This window comes from Zingiber officinale, chromosome 9B (genome assembly GCF_018446385.1).
Source record: "Zingiber officinale cultivar Zhangliang chromosome 9B, Zo_v1.1, whole genome shotgun sequence".
Classification (NCBI taxonomy): Eukaryota; Viridiplantae; Streptophyta; class Magnoliopsida; order Zingiberales; family Zingiberaceae; genus Zingiber; species Zingiber officinale.
In genome coordinates, this window is record NC_056003.1 from 75461025 (window position 1) to 75484429 (window position 23405).

At 43.4% G+C, this 23405-nt stretch overlaps 1 protein-coding gene across 1 annotated transcript; it reads right to left on the reverse strand.

Moving 5' to 3' along the window:
• Window positions 1-22138: 22138 nt before the first annotated feature.
• LOC122023067 (chaperone protein dnaJ 11, chloroplastic-like) lies at window positions 22139-22865 on the reverse strand. Its single transcript, XM_042581163.1, has one exon. The coding sequence runs from the start codon at window positions 22670-22672 to the stop codon at window positions 22139-22141; it is 534 nt and encodes a 177-aa protein (XP_042437097.1). The 5' UTR covers window positions 22673-22865.
• Window positions 22866-23405: the final 540 nt, after the last annotated feature.

The following is a 23405-nucleotide window of genomic DNA, read 5'->3' on the forward strand; positions in this document are numbered from 1 at the left end:
CTCAAAACTTTTGGGTAGCGTTTGGAGAATAATATCGACCTAGGGTTCCCCATCGATTTCGGCTCCAAGGATTTGTATTTCATTCAAGTAAGTCATCATCTTTAGAATATGATCCCTTACAGGTATCCTCTCAGACATGGTGGTTGTCATTAAATTTCTCATAGCCTCTTGCCTAGCAACCCGATTCTGGTGTCCGAAGAGTTCCTTGAGATTGTTCATCATGTCATAGGCAGTTGGCAAGTCCTGGTGCTGATGTTGCAGCCAATTTGACATTGAAGCCATAATGTAACACCGCGCAATCTCATCTGCCGTTACCCATTTCTTATGATACTCAATCTCCTCTTCACTAGAATCACTATTAGGCACATTAGGGCAGACCTCTAACAGTACAAACTTATGACCTTCAGCAGTTAGGACAATGTCCAGGTTTCTTTTTCAATTTATGTAGTTGGGATCAGTAAGTTTGTTCTCTTTCAGAATAATAACCAGTGAATTGAAAGTCATCCTAAGAATCACAAAATAAACTTTTGGTCAAGACTCTAAATTTAGAATAATATTGATTCCTAAAATAATATTATTTATTATTTAAATTTACCAACACCTCAAAACACTGTGAATTTTGCATGTCACGTTAGTGTGGACGTATACAAATTCAAACATTTGTAAGAGGAGGTTTTATCCATTAATTTTATTATCTTGTCATCCTAACTTTATGACAAATAAAATTAATAGTTGGTATTCCTTTGGTCACACAAATAATAGCAGTGACTTCGTTGAGGAGGATACTATTAAATGCGCCTAAGTGTATACTATTACTTGATACTTAGTCCATTAAATAGGATTGTGCCCCTTCAGTTAGAGAAGATCACACGCTCCTAAATAATTTTATATAATCATCCATAAAGAAAGTTTGATCTAGTGATCTGCAAACAAACTCATCCGTTGTGGAGGAAGGCACTCAGAGCCAACACGCAAGTTTGTTTGCATCACTTACAAACCAGTAATGGAGATCATGGAATTTATTTACTAATCTCTCTCCCACTTAGTTATTTAAGATGAGGATTTTATCATTCACACACACATCACAGTAAATAAAAGAAATAAATATGGAAAAATAATTTTTCAACTATTATGGCATCTTCCATCACTGCCCTTCGTGTGCTGCCAACCCTAGCTGCTACCATCTTTAGCCACCGTAATCAGGTCTAGTCGCCGCATCTATCTTGCTTCTTTTTCCGCTGCGCCTCTGTACTACAAATAGTACCATGCCTCGCAAGGATACGATCCACGACAAAAACAAAATTTTACATATATCGATCATATATTCCACAAAGGAATGTACATAGCATCTAGATCGAACAATAATGTAAAATCCTAAAATTAATACAGCTCCTCCTGTATTTAATACATTCAATCATGCACACACAAAAAATGCCCTCGACATGTCTGAGGGTCCAATCACACACAATCACATTAGGGTTATAATAGTTGGATCTAGGATGCCTGCAACCACAGAGTTAAATCTATTTGCACATCCTACTATTATCCTGTCTAAAATATGTATGACATGTGCATAATTAAACTCAAACCCAAACACACAGAGGCAAACCCTAGCTCTGATACCAATTGTTGGTTGCTACTCGAATATCATACTGGTGCCCCTGTACAAAAATTCTGTACAAGTCCCGAACCATTCCTAACAACCTATTGTGTTCTTTAGAAATTAAATTTGGAATCGCAAACAGAACTTAACATTATTGATTTCAAATTCAATTTATCTGTTCTTAGAGGTTTAGACTTGGATCGTAAACGATGCTTAACATTATTAATCCAAATCCACCCATGTTACAAATTCGATTAAATATTTATTTCAGAGATCGACTTCCAAGTTAAACATGGCGAAGCACTAGGCCTTCTTGGGTATGGGATCATCCACCATTTCCTAGACAAAGTTTTTCAACGAAATTTAATATTTAATCTCCTTATAGTAACCCTAGGTTTAACCATTAAGAACAATCGAATCACAAAATCGAAAAATAAAAGAAACACAAAATCGAATCATAAATTTGAAACCTAGAATCGTTAGCCTCTTGTGTTTGGTATTTTAAAATTCATACAAAGAAAACTAGTATGATACGAAACAAGACAACTAGTTATACTTTTCTTTGTAGCTTATAGACCTCACGATCTTCTGTCGTATTCCTCTTCTTATCTCGGACGTCGTGTGGGCGACAATCTACCAAGATGAGAATCCACCCAAGCCTCCTTCTTCTCCTTGCAAGTTTCGGCCACCAACAATCTCCTAGAGATGAAGAACTTCGGCCACCAACCAAGCTCCAAGGGATACTAAGAAACAAAGCCTCCTTTCTCTACTTCTTCTCCAAGCTAAATCCGACCACCAAAATCTCCCCAAGAGTTGATGCCGCCGGCCACCAAAGAAGAAGAAAAGGAGAAGAGGAAGGATGAGGGCCAGCCACCACCAAGGAAGAGAAGAGAGGAATAATAGATGTGTTGTAAGGTGAGACACCTCTACCCTCTCTTTTATATTCCTTGGTCTTGGCAAATAAGGAAAGTTTTAAACATAATTAAAACTTCCTTATTTTCCTTGCCAATGGCTAATAAGGAAAATTTAATTAAAATTTCATCTTAACCCATCTTGTGGTTGGCCCCTACTAGTCCTCCAAATAAGGAAAGTTTTAAACACAAAATTAAAACTTCCTAATTTGTTTCCAGAAATTTTTAAAATAAAATTTTTCTCTTTTAAAATTCCCTTCAGGGTTGGTTATAAAAGGAAATTTTTATAAATTAAAATATCTCTTTTAAAACATGTGGATGATTACAAAAAGGAAAGTTTTCTCCAAAATTAAAATCTTCCTTTTAACTACAAATAAGGAAAGATATTAAACCTTTCTCTTAATCCTTTGTAGAAACTATAAAAGGAAAGATTTAATTTAAAACTCTCTTTTAAAATCATGGCTTCCACATAAGGAAAGATTTTAAAATAAACTCCTTTTAATTTTAATTGTGGCCGACCACCTAAACTTAGGTTCCAAGCTAAGGTCGGCCACCACTTGATCCCATCTAACCTTGGTTTGGCCGTCCCTAGCTTGGGCTCCAAGCTAGGCTTGTCCGGCCACCTTAAGGTGGGTAAGAAATTGGGTTTATGTGGGTATAAGACTTTATAAATAAGACGCTACGACAGAAATCGAGAGGAGAAATTGGTTTTGGTCTCCTGATGAGCTTGAGCTTCCCGTGTTCGCCCCAAACACCCAACTCAAGTTCATCAATAATATCTCATTCCACTAAAGAGTTATTATTGCACTACCGCACCAATCCCATATTACTATATGGGCTCCTTCTTATCATGAGTGTGTTTGTCTCCCTGTGGTTAAGATATCGAATGTCCACTAATTAAATGAGTTACTGACAACTCACTTAATTAATATCTAGCTCCAAGAGTAGTACCACTCAATCTTATCGTCATGTCGGACTAAGTCCACCTGCAGGGTTTACATGACAATCCTTATGAGCTCTTCAAGGGGGCATCATCAACCTAGATTACTAGGACACAATTTCATTCTATAATCAATAACACACCATATAAATAATATCATTTCCCAACTTATCCGGCCTATTGATTTAACGAGCTAAATCGCACCATTTGATAAATTAAAGAAATAAATATTAAGTATATGTGTTTGTTATTATATCATGATTAAGAGTACACACTTCCATAATAACAGAGGTATTATTCTTTTATATAGTCAGTATAAAAAGATACTACCTTAAATGATCCTGCTCAATACACTCAGAGTGTACTAGTGTAATTTTATAGTCAAGATAAATTAATACCAAATTACACTACGACTATCCAATGGTTTGTTCCTTTCCATTTTAGTCGTGAGCTACTATTTATAACTTATAAGGAATTGATAACATGATCTTCTGTGTGTGACACTACACACCATGTTATCTACAATATAAATTAATTGAACAACTACACTTAGCATATAAATGTAGACATTTGACTAATGTGATTCTTTATTTCAAAATAAATATTTACAAAAAGCTAAGCTTTTAGTATACACTCTAACAAGCACAGCATTCCTAAACTTGAAGAGATGATCCTTTAAATCTTTGCTACCATCATACTCTTCGATAGCTGGGGGTTTGTACCCCATAGATAGCTTCTCTTCAAGTACCCTTAGAGAGAAGGGCGCTTGCTCATCAGGCTCTCTCCGGGGCTCCTCACTAAGGACTATGGCTTTCTGCCATGGAGACTTGCGGTTGTTCTTTCTTATTATAACATCCGAGCTCTTGTGGTAATAGTCTGGGCCAAGTTCCTAATAGAAGGTCAGGGGAAACTCCTCGGGTTGTTTCCTCTTAGATCCTCTATCAGAAATATGAGTTGGGTCCTTGGAAATTGTAGGCATCTTATACGGTAGTAAAGCAGTGGTCTGTTTTTGAAAGTCGCTCACCTCTTGGCCTCCTTGAACAGTTCATACTCCCCTGCCGTCATGGTCACGTTAATTCGTCCGGTGCCCTCCATCTTCATGCTCCAGAACAGGTGAAGTGGATTCCCACAGACGGCGTCAAATTGATCCTGTCCTGAATCTAAGTCAAACGAAGGCTGGATGAGCTGTTACTGGCGTTGACAGAGAGACGACTAAGACACCCTTCTTTTATGCGCCTACAAGAACGGACCCCCAAGTGGTGCTGACCGACGACGATGACTGAATCGGTGGTACTTGAGCTCTGCGCACACCCAGACAAACACACGAAATGTTAGAAGCCAGAAATCAGAGAAAAAGTCCCTGGAGCAGGCCCTCCAACGCTCAAGTCAAGTACTTTTTCCCCAGAAGAATAGTGTACGAAGGAGAAAAAAAAGTAGAAGACAAGTGCGAATGTGTTGGAGCATCTACCTGCGTTAGGGAGAGGACCTCCCTTTTTATATGGCAATGCGTACCTCTAAAGCCCGACTGATGTCTGGGAATGTTAGGTGTCAGAACCTGTCTGGTGATGGAGGATGTGTGACACCCTTTTTTGGGTTGGAAGAAGGTTCTATTCACAGATGATCGTAGACCGTTGAAATATTCCCTGACATACAATAGTTATTCTCTGACAGGCGGTTACGATTCCCTGACCTTGTTGTTGTGTAGCACCCTTTGTCCCGACTAGATATGAATAGGAGAAGCACAAGATGGTCGGTAGTTGGCCTACTAGGGGGACCAGGACTGGATATAGCCGAGTTGTGGAAACTCGACCAATAAGAGCAGGTCAGGCATCACCCTGACTGCCGACCATGTCTCAGACCTAGGTGTCTCAAATCTGGAGTCCGAGTCTGTGAGAACCCGACCAGGAACCATATCGCAGATGTCGTCAGACAGTCCCACCTCTTCTTTCCCTAACTGCTGACTCCACGTCGCCTTGACTTCTGACCGCCACATCCCCTTGACTTCTGACTATCACGTCTTCTTGACTTCTGACTATCACATCCCCTGACTTCTGACTACTCGACTTTATCGGATCCCGTCCTTATGCATCGTATCAATAGTTGTGTAAGCTTTGCTCTCCTTTCGATAATTTATACGCTATAGCGCAGAGGTAGAATCAATTAGATGAGACGTGCTCTGCTTGAAAGAGAAAACAAAGACAAATATTACCAAGAAATCAATTAATAATTAACCATCGTACTTGTGCTTCTTTTGTGGACACATTGTCTGTCGCATGAGATAAGCATTTTAATCAATTCTTCGAGCCATAAAATGAATCATGTCTTATCTACATTGTGACTTTGTCATATGTATTAGGTGTAACATCAATTGAGTACTATTCGATTTCTCAGGGTTGATGTCATGTCGACACTGGATCGATGATGTGGCACGACCACGAGGATCTAGGGAGGTGATGCCTGACCTACTAGTCTGAGTGGTGGTGGTCATGATGCAAATCAGTACACATCCAAACTCCATTGATCGCTAAGGTGGCATCAGCCCGCGTTAGATAGCTTTTTTGAATACACATCTCAAAGAGAGCAACCATAAGTGATGTTAAGAGTGTATCAGTTCAATGGCTTTTAAAAGTGTACGTAACCTATGTCCACTATGGACATTAATATTGATGCGGGGATAAGAGATCCACTCCAAGGAGGGGTAAGGTCATGATGGAAGTCAAAGTCAAAATGTGGTCAACTCTCCTACATCACCGACCGGTCGGGCAACCCCCTTTGCCCGACCGGGATAAAGAATGTCCGATCCAACTGTTAGTTAGAGCCCTAGAGACAATAATATGATGATTGTTGTATGGACTCATTGTATCATATTCCTATATATATAAAGGCATTTGTTTTGGTTATTATATTTACTTGTATTGGTGCCAAATAACTAAGTATAATAGCGTCCTTGAGTAGAAGATTTTTATCTATATCAATCGATTGGATGAATCGATAGTGAGATGATATAGAGAACACTACTCTTAATCATTCCTAGTCAAGTATTAACATTCAGGGACAATGTTAATGCGACGAGACTAGCATGTAGGTCAACTCAATGACTTGATCTCATAAGTCATAGATATAGAGATATCAAGTTGACACATGGGTATGCATTGGAGAATGTATATTGAATGACCCACCATGAGAAAGTATCATGGATCATTATATGAGTGTCATATACTTTCTCATGTGGCTATTAGTATGACTATTAGTCCTTGGACCTGAAGTCACCATGGATCCCTACATAAGGAGTTGCATACTTTGGCTTCGTCAAACGTCACCCGTAACTGGATGGACTATAAAGGCGATTACTGGGTATGTAACAAATTATGTGGAGGGATGTGAGTAATGTAGATGGGATCTATCCCTCCTATATAATGGGAGTGACATTGTTATTCTTGATAGAGTGAGACCACTAAGTGCATGACCATGCCCAAATGAGTCAATATGAGATATTGAGCTCATTTGATTAGAGTGAGTCTACTTGGAGTTAAAGATTTAGATTGATTAGAGGATGACACGGTCTATCCCTCACATTGATCAATATAAATGTCAAGGATAGAAGGGTATTGTCATATATTGTGAAGAGTCACAATTAGTAGTCACAAGGTGATGTTGGATCTCAACATTCTTGTCACTTGGGTAGTAATGATGTGTTGCTAGATACCGCTCATTACTTATGCTCCTAAATGGGTTTAGGAGCATTGCCAACGTTACAAGAACCTATAGGGTCACACACAAAGGGTAATTAGATGGAGATTAGGTTCATTTGATGAACCAAGAGGATTAAATTCATGTGATGAACCAAATTAGATTAAGAGTAATCCAAACTAGACTAATTGAATTGGACTTAATGTGATTCATGTGTCCAATGAGTCTAATTTAGATTATGACTCATTGAATCAATTTAATTTAATGGATGATTCACTAAATTAAATTGACTTGAATCAAAGGTTGGATTTGATCAACCATGGGAGAATTTAAGTCAAGTTTGACTTGACTTGAGAGGGAAGATGAAGAGTCAAGTTTGACTTAACCTTGACTTGACCAAATGCCATGTCATTGTGACTTGGCATAGGGCCGGCCAATGATGATGTGCCACATCATCAAAGGTTACATGAGTGTGTGCCACCTCATGAGGGAGACCAAGAGTTGTGACCCTTGGTATACCATGGAGATAAAAACTCCTCCATTAAGTGGCCGGCCACTATAGTGTGCATTTGGTGTGCTTGTGTAACTCCATCTTCTTCCTCCTCTCATCTTTCTCCCTCTCCTCCTCCTTGGCCGAACACCTTTAGAGTGCTAGCACACTCTAAGTGTTTTCTCCATCTCTATTATTCGTGTGGATACGTATAGAGGTGTGTCTACTTGAACACACTTGAGATCCGGTAAATTTTGGATGAGCGGGATTAGTGAAGGGCTTCGCTACAAGGGTAATCTCTTAACCATGTAGATCTAGAGTAGATCTAGGTTAGAAAAACATGTACATGAAATTTTATCTTCGTATGAATCCGGTGGCATGGGACTTCGGGGTTTCCGCAACGCAAAAAAAAGCGAGTTTTGTGGCTCAAAGTCCCAACACCAACATCATCATAGCTTGGCCATGAACTGAGCTTCTGACGCTGAGAAAAGCATGTGTTGATGAGACACCAGCCCGCTCGGACTTACATCAAACCTCGGAACTAGTAAAGTGGGGTCGCGACCGAGTAGACTTCATTCAAACACAGCTCCACTCGGCACAGCAGCGGAGCTCGAACAGTGGAAGGTTGGTCGAGCAGCCATCCCGCTCGGCCCGAGAACGATAGCGTCCGGGCGGCTGATGGTTGGCCAAATGACTTACCCGGTCGGCCCAGTAACGGACAAAAGAAGGATTTGGCGATATCCTTCTAGGAGCCCATGCCCCCGACAAACGGCATCTTGGCAGCATGCTTAGGCAGAGGATTGTACAACGGAAGTTTTCACTGTCACATCAGAGATGTACTCAACTCGTTGAGGTATTGTGTCAGGTACACTTTACTGATACATCTTCTCAAGAAAAGCCCCGAGAAGCATGCACACCTTGGGAAGCATGCACGCGCGCTACAGGAGCCCTATATAAAGGGGTTCAAACTTTGGCAGAGGTACGCGCACATTACTATTGCTACTGTTCTTCTACTTCTTCGTTCTACTACTTCCACATCGTCGGTGACTGACTTGAGCGTCGGAGGGCCAACATCGGGGGACCCTTCCCTGACTCGGCACTGGCGTAGTTGTGGTTGCAGGTCTGCTTCGTTCGGAGTCTTCGCACAGTCAACAGGAGCGCCACATCCCCAACATCCGTCGACTTAAGTTTCGAACATGATCAAATTTGGCGTCGTCTGTGGGAACGCAACCTACATCCGATCTGAGAAGATGGAGGACGCTGGACGACTTCACACCGTGACGCTCAGCCAAGACAAGCTCGACATGCTTGTGCAAAATCGAGCAGCAAAGATAGTCGAGCAACAGTAGTAGAAGGTGCTGGCCGATCGGTTGGCCCAGCAGGCAACGTCGGTATCGAGAGGTCGAGTGGTGCTCGAGGATTAGCTGGAGCAACTCTCCATCTGAGGACAGAATAGAGGGCTGACCGGTACGCATGGGGAGGCACCGCCAGCGCCGATACCTTTCCATCAAGCTCTGTTCCAAACGCCCTTGGAAATCACTCAGGTAAATCAAGAGCGGAGATCCTCTTCGGACGAAGCGTCCGTTCAGGACGCACGGAAAGGGAAGGCGCTTCGAGGCGATGTGTCTTCTGAATGGATTAACCACCAGTTCCCCGAAGCGATACTATAGGACCCACTGCCGAGACACTATACTCCACTAGCGATCGGAGAGTACAACGGGTTGACTGATCTGGACGATCATTTGGGTAAGTTCGATAGCGCGGCTACACTTCACCAATACACAGATGGGGTGAAGTGCCGAGTCTTCCTCACCACGCTCTCCGGCTCGGCACAATGCTAGTTCAGGAGACTGCCGGACGAATCGATACAAAGCTTCAAGGATTTCCGAACGGCCTTCCTACACCATTTCGCGAGCAGTAGACGCTAACAAAAAATGAGTGTCAGTTTGTTTTCTTTGAAGCGAGGACCAAGAGAGGCTCTTCGGACGTACATCCAGCGCTTCAACCAGGTAGCCATGGATATCCCTTCGGTCTCATCTGAGACCATGATAAATGCATTCACTCAGGGGCTCATCGAAGGAGACTTCTTCCGATTGCTCATCAGGAAGCCATCCCGGGACTACAACCACATGCTCAAGAAAGATAACGAGTACATAAATGTGGAAGAAGCCTGGACAACAAGAAGGAAGGAGCCACCAGTCGAATCCTCGGCACCGACCGAACGTCGGCCACCGAGCAGCCACCAACCGCCAAGAGGACCCAAAGCCGAAGGAATGCGGCCACACCAGGAGGCGAGGGTGCATGCCGTGCAGCATGTGGCTTTCGAATGGCAAAAGGTGTCCAAGGGCAAGGTATGGACACCTATGTTCTGTTCCTTCCACCAGTCGGCGTCGCACAACACACGCGACTGTCGCGGCCTGACGCCGATTGCCAGACCGGCTCCAAGAGGATATCGCCGCCGATCTCCCTCTCCCAACCGGCGACACGGGCATCAATCTGTCGGTCGACGGGTAATGCAAGAAGATCACTCAAACGACAACAACATCATCAACGAAGGGAAAGTGTTGATCATCCCCCAGCCTTGAGCGAACAAAACAAGTCATCCGCTCGGGAGCAGGAAAACAGAAGTAATGCCGCTCGGGGAGAAATAAACATCATCGTCGGTGGACCGGCTAGCGGTGACTCCAATCGAGCCAGGAAGACATACGCTTGACGACTAGAGATCCATGCAGTATGCTGCAACCGAGAGAAGGCGAGCAGGCCTGAAATCAGCTTCGGACTTCGGGACCTAAAGGGAGTAGAAGTTCCTCACGATGACGTCCTCATCATCCGAGCGGTAATTGCAAATTATATCATTCACCAAATTTTTGTTGACACAGAGAGCTTGGTAAACATAATCTTCAAGAAGGCTTTCGGTCAGCTCCAGATCGACTAAGGTGAGCTACTGCTAATGACAACCCCACTATATGGGTTCACGGGCAACGAGGTTTTATTGATCGGCCAAACTAAGTTGACCATATCGCTCGGAGAGGAGCCGCTCAAGAGGACTAGGACTACAAATTTCATTATGGTAGACGCCCCCTCAGCTTACGACGTCATCCTGGGCCTACCGACCCTCAATGAGTTCCGGGTAGTAGTTTCAACCTACTGCCAAAAGATCAAATACCCGTTAGACGACCGGGTCAGGGAAGTCAAAGGTGACCAGTTGGCCACCCGGCGCTGTTATGTCGATATGGTCAAGACCGAGGCCAAGTCTGCTCGGAAAACTCCCCGTCTAGAGGTAAGCGCCATCATCGAAAAACCGCCTACCCTAGTCTATGAAGAAAAGGAGGAAGTCCAAATCCAACCCGACTGGGCTCATCAAATCATTGAGCAGTGACGTTAAACTCATGTCTCCATCGACGGTCGAGCGACGACCTTAAACTCATGACTTCGTCAAATCATTGAGAGGCGACGTTAAACCCATGTCTCCATCGACGGTCGAGCGATGACCTTAAACCCATGACTTCGTCAAATCGTCGAGCGACAACGTTAAACCCATGTCTCCATTAACGGTCGAGCAGCGACCTTAAACCCATGACCTCGTTAAATCATCGAGAGACGATGTTAAATCCATGTCTCCATCGACGGTTAAGCGATGACCTTAAACTCATGACTTTGTCAAATCGTTAAGTGGCGACGTTAAACGGGTGTCCCCACCAACGATCGAGCGGTGACCTTAAACCCGAGTCTCCAATAATGGTTGAGCAGCGACCTTAAATTCGAGCTTGCACTTACGACCGAGCGGCTAGTCGCAGATACAAGATTAGGGGCATTTACAGTCAAAGACAAGAAACACTGTGACAAGAAAGTCCTCGCCGAACGGGCATACATATATTAAAACCAAAATTTTTCAAGACTACATTGGCAGGATAGAGATAAGAGCTCCGAAGAGGCGAGCTCACATTAAGACTTCAAAAAAAATTTACAGTGTTCAACCTCACTCAAGATAATCAAGAGTGTCATCGGGTAGTGAGTCGGTCATCTTATCCCGACTGATAACGCTATCCTTAAAGGTCTCGGGGAGATGACCGACCACCTTGAGCTGGTTGATCATCTCATCTATCGCCAGGTTGCAGAGCCGAATATACCGAGCGACGACTTTGTCATTAAACACATTCGAGAAAATGTAGTTTTGGCACATTATTGCAAATCGGCTCGGCTCGGCGTCCTGATAGATCTTCATCGCCTCTCGGGAGCCCTCCAACTCAGTCTTCGCCTTCTCTAGCTCATCCTGGGCCAACTTCAGTGTTGCGTCATTAGCAAAGAGCTGGCCCTGGAGCTCAGTTTCCCTCTTCATCCGGCTCACTCGCTCAATCACCAAAAATCTTCAGAGTCTTTGAGCTTGCTGGCGAGATCTTGGGCCTCCTTGTTCGTCAGTTCCAAGTCCTCGATGGCCCGGTTCTACCTAGCGGTGACCAACTCGATCTTCTTATCAAACGTGCTGACTTACTTCTTGAGTCAGCCCAGCATCTCCTCGTGGCCGGAAGATTTAGCCCGTTTGACCTCGAGAAGCTTGGTCATCTTCTCCAGGTCGGCCTTCTGGCAATCTCCCTCGAATCGACAGTAGGTTGGCTGTTGGAGACTGGAGTTTCCTGAACTCATCTTCCAGATGAGCTAGCCTGTGGCACATGGACAGGCTCTCCACCCAATACTACAAGTAGGTAAAAAGGTTAGAACCGATCGGAAGAAAGATAATGACAACAAAGAGCTTACCCAGTTGACATTTGGGTATGGCTATTAGCGAGCGCGCCCGAAGGCATCACCACTGCTCGGGCTTGGGCTTCCTCCTAGACTTGGCCGAGCAGACCTCGTATGATGATTTGATGCTCAAGAGTGCTCAACCGGCCACTCGACTCGCTGTACTCATCCGTGGGTAGGTGAAGGATCGCCATGACGGATCGCCGATCCCCCGAAGCCGAGTGGGCCGAGGCGGCTAGGCCAGCCGGCCGGGACCAGATGAAGGGAGGAGGGCCAATCGCCGAACCCTCGATGGTCGCGATGGCGGCATAGAGGTCAGGGGCTCCGCAGCAATAGGCTCTTGTGACCACTCGTCCACCGATGGAGTCCGGTCAGAGGATACCTAGGGCATAGTCATAGAAACTACGGAGGGATTCGAGGTGCTGAGACCCTTGTCGCAAATCCCACTGCCGAGGCAGCAGAGCGCGAAGACTCTGTGCGGCGCCTTTTACGCCTTAGCAATGGCTCGCCAGAGGAACCCGAGCTCTCCGAGCGGACGATGGGCACTTGCTCGGGTGGTGGTTGCACACTGCCGACAACCTCGACACTGGGAGCTTGGCTAGTTGCCTCCCACTCGCTAGGGCGGGAGTCGCTGTGCTCTCATCTTGAGAGTCGGTTGGCTGTAGGCCGCGATTCGCCAATTCCTCCATTACAATCGCCTCGATCTCGTTGTTTTAAAGCTTCTCAAGGTCGGACATCCGAGCACGCAACATAACTTCGGCTACAAAAGAAGCAGAAAAAATAGTTAGAATCAAAAGAAAAACGTGTAAGGAACCTCTTACCTAGGCTGGTCGATAGCTAGGTGCAGATCGGACTCAAGCCAAAAATGTACAGCACACCCTCAAGCAGTAGCTTGTGGATGTCATACTTCTAGCCAGCCAGCATAGAGGCGGCATGAAGGTAGTCCGAGTGGCTCTTGTATTTCTTCAGATCTGGTTGAGGTGGTAAGATGACCTGCCAACGAGTCCGGAAGCTCGACCGTTCGGAAAGACGCACAAAGAAGAAATATTCCTTCTAATGTTTATTGGAAGTTGACATTTTGTCAAAAAAGACTAGACCAATCCAAGACTGAAAGAGAAAGGTTCCTAGTTCGGATTGCTTGGGATAGTAAAAGTAATAAAAAACACAAGGGGTCAAAGGAATGTCGTGTAGCTGAAACAGCGCAATGACGTCACACAGGAGGTGAAATGAGTTTGGCACGAGTTGTGGGAGGGGAAAGAGAAAATAATTACAAACATCGATGATGAAGGGATGAATAGGGAATCAGAGACCGGCCACAAATTGGTCCTTGAACAAATAGATTGTGTCGGTCGGCAGATCATTTGGCCGATCGGACGGGGAAGACAAAATGATCTTGTGATAAGGGGGAATCTCAAAAGCATTTTTGAGACTCTTGGCGTCGCCCACATCAAACCTAGTCTCCATGGTAGTATACCAAAGACCAGGAGAGGGGTCTGCCGATTGCGAGGAGCTTGCCATCGCCGGAATACAAGAAGACGGGGAGGTTCGAAGGGAAGAAATGCGAGCGAGAAACACAAAGAGATGGAACAGAAATGCAAAGACTGAAGGCAAGCAAGTTCAGGAGGAGAGATTACAGGAGAAGAAAAGGTGGCCGCAGAAGGGGCGCAAAAAATCGCCGGAGCACCGACCGCACAGGGACAAGTTCGCCGTCAAAACACTCGCAGAAGACGCAAAGTGGAGAGGAGAAGTCAGCGCTGCGGCTTTATAAACTTTGGGCTTGGCCAACCAGAGCCACCCGATCTAGGTCACGGGAATCGGAGCGCAGATCCAACTGTAGAATTCAAACTACCAAACTTCACATTAGTACCTGTCGCTTCAGACATGTGGTGACTGCGGTGGCGACGCGTGGCATATCCCCATTGGTCCGCATTTAATGGTCATCATTAACAAGCGTGGGCACGTGCTCAGCCTTAATGGGGGTGATCTGCATGAATTCCGAAGGGATTCGGGTGATATCAGTGTTGACCGCACTCGTTCGAAGACACCAAGGAGAAAGTCCCAAGTACAAGTACTCGAAGCGCCGATCAGCCTCAAGAATCAGTCCTATAGTCGACCGACACTCTTCAGCATACCGACTGGTGTCCACCAGTACCCCGACCGATCGACCGACTCATCTCCAGACTTTTTGTCCAGTCAGTTAGACTTGAAGCCTCCTTCAACTAGACTTGAGGGGGAGGCATGTGATGCGGGGATAAGGGACCCACCGCAATGAGGGGCAAGGCCACGGTGGAAGTCAAAGTCAAGGCGTGGTCTGTAGGTGCAGCGGAGGCCGGCAAGAGAGGGGTGAATTGCTGAAATCAAAAATAAACTATACCCTCCTCGGATTTCAACTCAGAAAAGCAATAGTAAAATAATAACAATTAAATCAACAGAAATAAAAAGAGACTCAGCAATTAACCTGGTTACAACCAAGGAGGTTGTTAATCCAGGGCGATGAAAAAGCGCATTAGAAGAATCTCCTTTGCTGAAGGCGAAGAAGCCTTTTACACACTAACGGCTCAGAATTATTGCTAGGAATTAAGTACAGAGTTGAATGTAGAAGTTGTTATTTCTTTCCTAGCTCAAGGGGCCTTTATATAGGTCCTGGAAATCTTATCCTGAGAGTCCAAGGCGCCTCCAACTGGGTTCAAGGCGCCTCCAGCTCGGTCAGCGGATAAAACTTTATCCGCTGCGCAAACGGTCAATTTTGACTGTTCAAGGCGCCTTGAACAAGCCTTGAAGGCGCCTTCAAGTTGAAGGCGCCTTCAAGACTGTTGAAGGCGCCTTGAGCTGGATTTTCCAGCACAGCTCCTTTTTCCAGCTCCTTTGCGTGGGCTTATGATGCCTCCAATCTTTTGGGTGATTTCGGCCAACCGGAATAGGGTTCACCCGAACCCAATTCCCGGCCTTCTCCTCAAGCAGCCTTCCGTCCCGGCATAACGTCCCTCGAACACCGCGCATGCTCTTCATGCCCACCGGAGTACTCTTTCGCAGCTCTCTCGTCCTTCGGACGCACCGAGCCCGTCGGCTCCCTTCCCGTGTCGTCCTTCTCGCTAGCTGCGTCTTCCGCTTGACTTCTTGTGCTCCTAAGCTCCTGCACACTCAGACACAGGGATCAAACACAGCAGGACCTAACCAACTTGGTTGATCACATCAAAACTACCACGGGGTCCAACATGGTCAACTCCCCTACATCATCGGTCGATCGGGTAACCCCCTTTGCCCGACTGGGATAAAGAATGTCTGGTCCAACATCATCATAGCTCGACCACGAACCGAGCTTCTGACGCTCAGAAAAGCATGTGTTAGTGAGACACCAGCCCACTCGGACTTACATCAAACCTCGGAACCAGCAAAGCGGGGTTGCGACCGAGTAGACTACATTCAAACACAGCTCCACTCGGCACAACAGCGGACCTCGGATAGTGGAAGGTTGGCCGAGCGGCCATCCCACTCAACCCGAGAACGATAGTGTTTGGGCGGCTGATGGTTGGCCGAACGGCTTACCCGCTCGGCCTAGTAACGGACAAAAGGATGATCTGGCGATATTCTTCTAGGAGCCCGTGCCCCCGACAGATGGCATGGTTGGCGGCATGGTCAGGCAGAGGATCGTACGACGGAGGCTTCCACTGTTATGTCAGAGATGTACTCAACTCGTTGAGGTATTGTGTCAAAGATACTTTACCGATACATTTTCTCAGGGAAAGATTTGAGAAGTGTACATGCCTTGGAAAGCATGCATGCGGGCTACAGGAGCCCTATATAAAGGGGTCCAAGTTTCGTCAGAGGTACGCACACATTACTGTTGCTACTATTCTTCTACTTCTTCGTTCTACTACTTCCACATCGGCAATGACTGACTTGAGCGTCGGAAGGCCACCGCCGGGGGACCCTTCCCTAGCTCGGTACTAACGTAGTTGTAGGTCGGCTTGCTCGGAGTCTTCGCACAATCAACAGGAGCACCACATCCCAATATCCGTCGACTCGACTTTCAAATAGGATCAAATATATATAAATAACCTATGTTCATTATAGGGTATTAATATATATAGGTAACTTATGCTACTATGGGGCATTAATATAAAAATTAGTAACTTCATCTTATGACTCTACTAACATCCACTAACATAAATGAATGTTAGCAACCCCCTATTCTTATCTTATCCTATAAATACATACTTCTTGTGAGAAGTATGTGAGAAAAAAAAAAGAGAAAGAAAGAAAAGGGAAGTAGTCTAAGGAAAAACAGAGTGGTAGTCTCTATCTTGTTGAGAAGAAAAAAAACTGCCATCACACATATCACCAGGTTAGGGGTTGAAGCGTTGTGAGATAACATTGATAGTTCGAGATACGTGACTATCCTCTCGACTTCGAGCAGTCCGTGGCTAGAGCTCGCAATAATTTTGAGGGTTTGCAGTATTGGCGATTGGTACATTGTCAACCAAGGTACACTATTTAATTTCTATAAAGAAGAAGTAAATTATGTGTTTTACTTTTATAAACATCCGACCTTGGTATCAGAGCCAAGTTGGTTTGATGCACTTCATTGACCAACTAATCAACGAATTTACGAGTGAGAAACTCACGAACCCGGTTGAATATCACGCACACAGAGTTTTCCCAAGATGTCCGGGCATGCAGAGATGCTCAGGAAGCCCGAGAAGAAATGCTCAGCATGCATGTTCAGCCACACGCAACTTCTCATTCACGCTCTCAGCATAGGAAGAACTCGAGAAGAATTGCAATGCTCGAGTTCTTGACACACATGTGATTCTTGGGAGTAGAGGTCCGCGGTGCTCAGTATGTAGAGGTGCTCATCACGAAGTGCTATATAGCATGCGCGCTGCTCGACACTTGTTTGAATTACACTTGGTTTATAATTCAGAGTGGGAGAAAACCACTTGACCTTGAATTGAACTGATTGTCTCGATGTAAGATGAAGAGGTCCAACTCTAAGATGTGTGACATAACGCTACCAGGTTTGGCAGTGTGTGGATTCACAGCGACACATAGGTTAGCCTTGAGAGTATAAGATGACTATTTGTGTACAACATCTTAATCTGAATAGTGAGAGACAATTTCAAATTGTTGTGTATGATGTCTATTGACTCATACTCTAGTCTTGAAATTTATATTCGAGTCATTTGAATTAAGATGATTTATAGGGTACACAAAGTTAAAATATTAAATATCAAATATCACTAACGTCTCTCTATTCTGTGTAATAAGAAATATGACTACAACAGAGAATGTCACACTGGATCTCGTAAAGGGAGATAAGCTGAATGGTGATAACTATGAAATATGGCACCGGAAGGTTCAGTTTATTTTTGGGGAACAAGAACTCGAGGAAGTTCTTAAGCACGAGATGGTGGACCTTGGGGAAGGTACCACAACACATGTAAGACAGAATCATGAGGTATATCGTGCTTGAAAAAAGAAGGATGGTCAAGTTAGGGTAATTCTTCTCAGTAGTATGCATGATAAACTAATCTCAATTTATGAACAGATGTGTCGGTCTGGAATGCTCTTAAAGAGCATTATGGCACTCCATCAACTCCTAAGTTGAGGATGTTGACCTATAAGTTCATAACTCATAAGAAGAGGTCTGATCATACTATGAAGCAGCATTTAATGCATATGTCGAGCATGATTGCCTCTCTGAAGAATATAGGGGAGCGTATGTCAAATGAGCTTCAAGTATTAGGAGTGATACAGTCATTGCCTGACTCATGGGATACTATTAAGACCTATCTCACACAAACTAAAAGTATTCGTACTTTCATGGATGTGAGTAGGTATTGTGAACTCGAGGAGGAGAGTTAAGAGGTGACCAGGTCTGCTTCAAGTTATGCTCACTTTACGGAGTTAAGTAAGGGCTCCTGGGGTACAAAGCGCAAGTGGCGCAAGTATGAGAAGAAGACTAAAGGTCGTGGCAAGAAGAAGCCATTTGTAAAGACCGATTAAAAAGGACAAGGTCATAAAGGCAAGAAAAAGGAGCTCATAAAGAGCAATATTCGATGCTACATATGTGGTAAGTCGAGGCATTTCACACGTGAATGTAGCGAGCGAAAGGTATATCATTCTTCTTTACATGGTATGCGTTATGTGTCATCTAGTGTGATGTTTGCTAACTCATCTCCTTTATAGATTATAGACTCAGGAGCCACAGACCATGTAGCTCGTGATAGGAGTACATATGTAGAATTTCACCGTTTAAGCTTACATGTGAGAAGATTGTATGTGGGAAATGGGGCATTTGTGGAGGTGAGAGGGATTGGCACTTGCAAGCTGTTGCTGTAAAATAATCAAGTCCTTTATCTCCATGATGTGTTATCTGCTCCAGAAATAAGGTGAAATCTAGTTTTTATTTGTAGTCTAGATCAATTAGGATATTGTGTTGTAATTGGAAACTCTAAGGTTTCGATCTCGTATGACAATACTTTAATATGTTCGAGTTTAGTACATAAGAGACTATATGTACTGAACTAGATTTCTTTTCTTGAGTTTTATCCTACATATACCATTACCTTTACGTCTAATAGTGTAGTGGATGATGTTACTGTTTGGCATAGCAGACTTGGTCATATAGGGCAAGAGAGGATGGGTCGGTTGGCAACATGTGGCGCATTAGGCCAGCTAACCAAGGTCGAGTTACCCTTATGTGAATTTTTTCTAGAAAGCAAACTATAAGAAAATCATTTGGAAAAGCAATAAGGGATGAGACTTCATTACAGTTAGTTCATTCTGACATAGGGATTTCTTGTGTCCTTATTACTTTCAGCTATTTTTTGATGTCATGATTCATTGTTTGCTACTTTAGTTTATTTACCGATGACCCGGAAGATAAATTAAGGTCTAAAGGACAGGTCTACGGATGCAGCTGAGTTAAAATTGATAGATTCAAGTTTGGGACAAGAAAGACCAATTAATAATACATCATCATATAATATTCACCAACTAGTCTTTTATATTTATATATGTAGATATTAAAATATATTAGTGAATATCACATCGAGCGTCATTTGGGGATTACTTTCAATGAGGAAAGTAGCTCAATAGATGTATTAAGTCTTAGATCTGGGGTATAGCGAGATTTTGTATCTTATGATGCAATGATGACTGCTCAATCATCCTAATAGGTGCAATGAGTAGTTTTGTATGTAGGTGTGCTCGCAAGTCGCACGACGTTCAACTTTGTATGAAAGCCTAGTATGGTGATATGATGGGTCACATGAGTTGTGATCTAGTGATGAAAATTAAATGCCCTTGTGTGCAAGTGGGAGATGTAAGTAACTTATGCCCACTATAGGACATTAATACATGTAAGTAATCTATGCCCACTATGGGGCATTAATATAAAAGTTAGTAACTCCATTTTATGACTCCACTAACATAAATGAATGTTAGTAATCCCTAATGTTAGTAATCCCTCTATTCTTATCTTATCCTATAAATACATACTTCTTGTGAGAAGTATGTATGTGAGAAAAAAATAGGAGAGAAAGAAAGAAAAGGGAAAGGAGTTTAAGGAAAAAGAGAAGGGTAGTGCCTATCTTATTGAGAAGAACAAAAGGAAGTTATCATCACACATATTATTAGGTTAGAGATTGAAGCGTTGTGATATAACGTTGATAGTTCGAGATATGTGATTATCATTTCAACTTCGAGCAGTTCATGGTTAAAGTTTGTAATAATTTTAAAGGTTTGCAATATTGGCGATTGATGCATCGCCAACCAAAATATAAGATTTAATTTTCACAAAAAAAAAAGGTAAATTATGTATTTTACTTGTATAAACATCTGACAAAAAAACAGAACGAGAGGGAAAAAATTAAAATGGAGCAAACTCGTGCTCCTATGGCTCCCATCGAACATTTGGTAAGAGTATTAGTATATACTATAGCTTTCTGCAGAAGAGCAAACAGACAAACGTTCTACTTGGCACGCCATCCTCACCTCCACAATGCTAGTTCTAGTTCCACCATGGTTTAGCATAATGTCCGCGACTCGGGTATTCACACCTTGACAAACAAAATTGACTTCTTTCTATCTCATACATATTCATATCGTCACAAGTATTCTATTCCTCACCTCGGCCAAAGTGTACTTGTCACTGCAGTCGAACTTAATGGTCTTATGAGGCACTTCGACAGAACTATGGCCAGGCCAAACTCACCTTACTCGTTCAGTCTAATTAACAAATTTGATAATTAATTTATCCCATCGCGCGGACGCACCAAAGCTACTATTATTCAAAGCGACAAAAAAATGTAAAACCGAGTACATAAACATTGTTAAAAAGAATTCTCACTCTCCCTTTGTTTTTTCCCCGAAGACAGCAAACTGTTAATGATCTTGTGTTTAGTAAAAATAACGCAGAGTAGGGATGACAACTGAGGTTTGTCTTTTGTTAAAAGCAGCAGGAGAAGGCCTAATGGAATCTCAGGTGATATGTGCTGATGCATGCCATGGGGAGGCCTTTGTGGTCTTTACACTACTTTCATAGATTGGCTCATATCTATCCCCTACAGTCTTATTGTTAAAAGAAGAGATGCTTTCTGCCCTCTTTATCGTAGGGTTCCCTTGCTTTTACAGATGGTTTTTTTTTGCCTAGTATCCTTCACACTTCAATTTTTGCAGCTCGTTCGGAAAAGAAAACGGAGCAGTTACAGTGTTGCAGTTTCTGATGGTAAAAAAGGGGACTAGAATTGAACTGTTTCTGACTGTAATTGACACCAAAATTTGAAAGAATTGGAGCAATATATTGTGGGCAATGGTCATCATGGATGGCAGTTAGTTTTGAAATTTTCTTTCATTTCATTACATTAATAAAGCTGGTCTCTTTTAGAGAAGCTAGATTTTTTTACTAATTATTCATTTCAAATTCAGTGGTTATGAAAAGAGCATTAACGCTGTTACAGTGAAAAAGCCCTCTAAGGAAAAAATAAAAATTAACCACATTAGATAATTTGAATGAACGATTCAATCCTATAAAAGTTTTTATCGAAAAGTACTTACAACATATATGATCCAGAAATTTAACATCTTTTAATTACGTCTCTCATTTAAAGAAAAAATTCTTATAAATAAATAATAATTGTGAATTGAACAATTGGACATTCTTCATTGCACCATAGCTCGAGGAAAAAAAAATCCATGAGAGAAAGCCTATATATTTCATTTATTAATATTTCCTGTTTTGTGATTTTCTGATCTTCTTTTAAATGGAGAAGAATTGGCAAATTTTATTATTTATGAAAAATTAAATAAAATGATTTATGAATAATTACTCATGCAATTAGTTAAATTTATTGTATTGGTTCGAAGTTTATTTTACTCCAATTTTGAAAGAAGAAAAATAGGCAAAATTGAAATTTAGGAAAAATTGGAAGTCCATTCATTCACCCTACTGATACTCGATTAGTTCCAGGCGCCTGATTAATTTCAGGCGCTTGAACTACTTCACCCTACTGGTACTGGATTAGTTCTAAGCATCCCCTGCCTAGTCCAAATAAATTCGCAGGTGAAGGTCCGAACCTATCAAATTTATATCAAAGAAGATGGATATTATAATTCTAAAAACATGTCAATAAAAAGGCGGAGACTATTTTTACTGGTATTTAAAATCATTTACAGTTTCAGCACTCGAATAATATATTCACTTGTTTCCAGAAAGGGCATCGGTCGGTCCATCCGACGGATTAGAACGCTCCCTTGGCCTCCTACCAACACTGGTCCGTCTCCCACGTCCGCCGGTGGCTTCCCCGGGACAGCGGCGGCCTCGTGCCCGTGTACGTCGACCTCCGGTCCCTCCGTTGGCGATCCAGCGCCATCAGCTGCCGGTCGTAGTCGGCGCGCTTGTCGGGGTCGGAGAGCGTGGCGTAGGCGGCGTGGAGGCGCAGGAACTCGTCGGCGGGCGCGCCGACGTCCGGATGGCACTCCAGCGCCAGACGTCGGTACGCAGCCTTGATCTCGCCGTTCAAAGCGCCTGCGTGGACGCCGAGGACCTCGTAGAGCGACATGGAAGACTCAGCCGGAGATCGGACGGCGGCAGCGAGGACGACGAATGAGGGCCTCAATACCACAGGAGGACGCGGCAAGGCGAGGAATTTGGAGGGAGAGAAGGAGAGGGCATGTACCATATTGGCGACGCACAGTGAGGAAGGAAGAGGTTGGAAATTTGTCCTCAGCCTTCCTTTTATAGAAATGCAATCCGAGCACTGAGCAGAAGATGGATTTAATAATACATTATCCATATAAAAGATGCAACGATCCAATTAACGCGGACTGGATTTTGACTTTCTGTTCGGCTACTACCAGGAATTCAATATGATCGACCAATGTGATTCTTTGTGCAATTCTGAAAGAGAGAGAGAGAGAGTCTTGTACTCTTGTTTAATATATAGCGAGAAGTCAGATTTGGGGATAAGACGAGTGGTGGGAAGAGGAGGCAGTAGTGAGTCAGAGTCTATATCAGCAACGAGTGCTTGCTTATCCACAATGTCTAATAAAGCCTATCCTAACGAGAAAAAGTCAATACTGGAACAGCTGGACATTGTGACCAAGATGATAATCCTCACTTTGGCCTTCCAAGAACTTCGCAAATTAACATATTGGAAGGAAATAACTGATAAGGGGCCTAAAAGTAAACTCGGCGATTTAAATCCCAGACCTATCACACGACATGTTCCAATTACATCTAGGCTACGTTTGGTAGCCTGTAATTTATCTTATAATGTAATCTAGATTACATTATAAAGTCGATTATTTTGTTTGATTTGATTTAAAATTTGTAATGTAATGTAATCTGAATTACAAAAGGTAGTGAAAATTTGTAATCTGGATTACAAAGCAAATGCTATGTAATCCGATTACATTACGAGGTCATTGTTTCACCAAATTTTAAATGTCGAATATACCCTTAGTCTGTTGTCGACCGCCGTCCGCCACCGGTCGCCGACCTTCGTCGTCGGCCGTCGGCCGTCGGCC

Coding starts and splice junctions, on each gene's coding strand:
- LOC122023067 (XM_042581163.1), bottom strand. CDS start 22,672: ATGGATAATGTATTATTAAATCCATCTTCTGCTCAGTGCTCGGATTGC.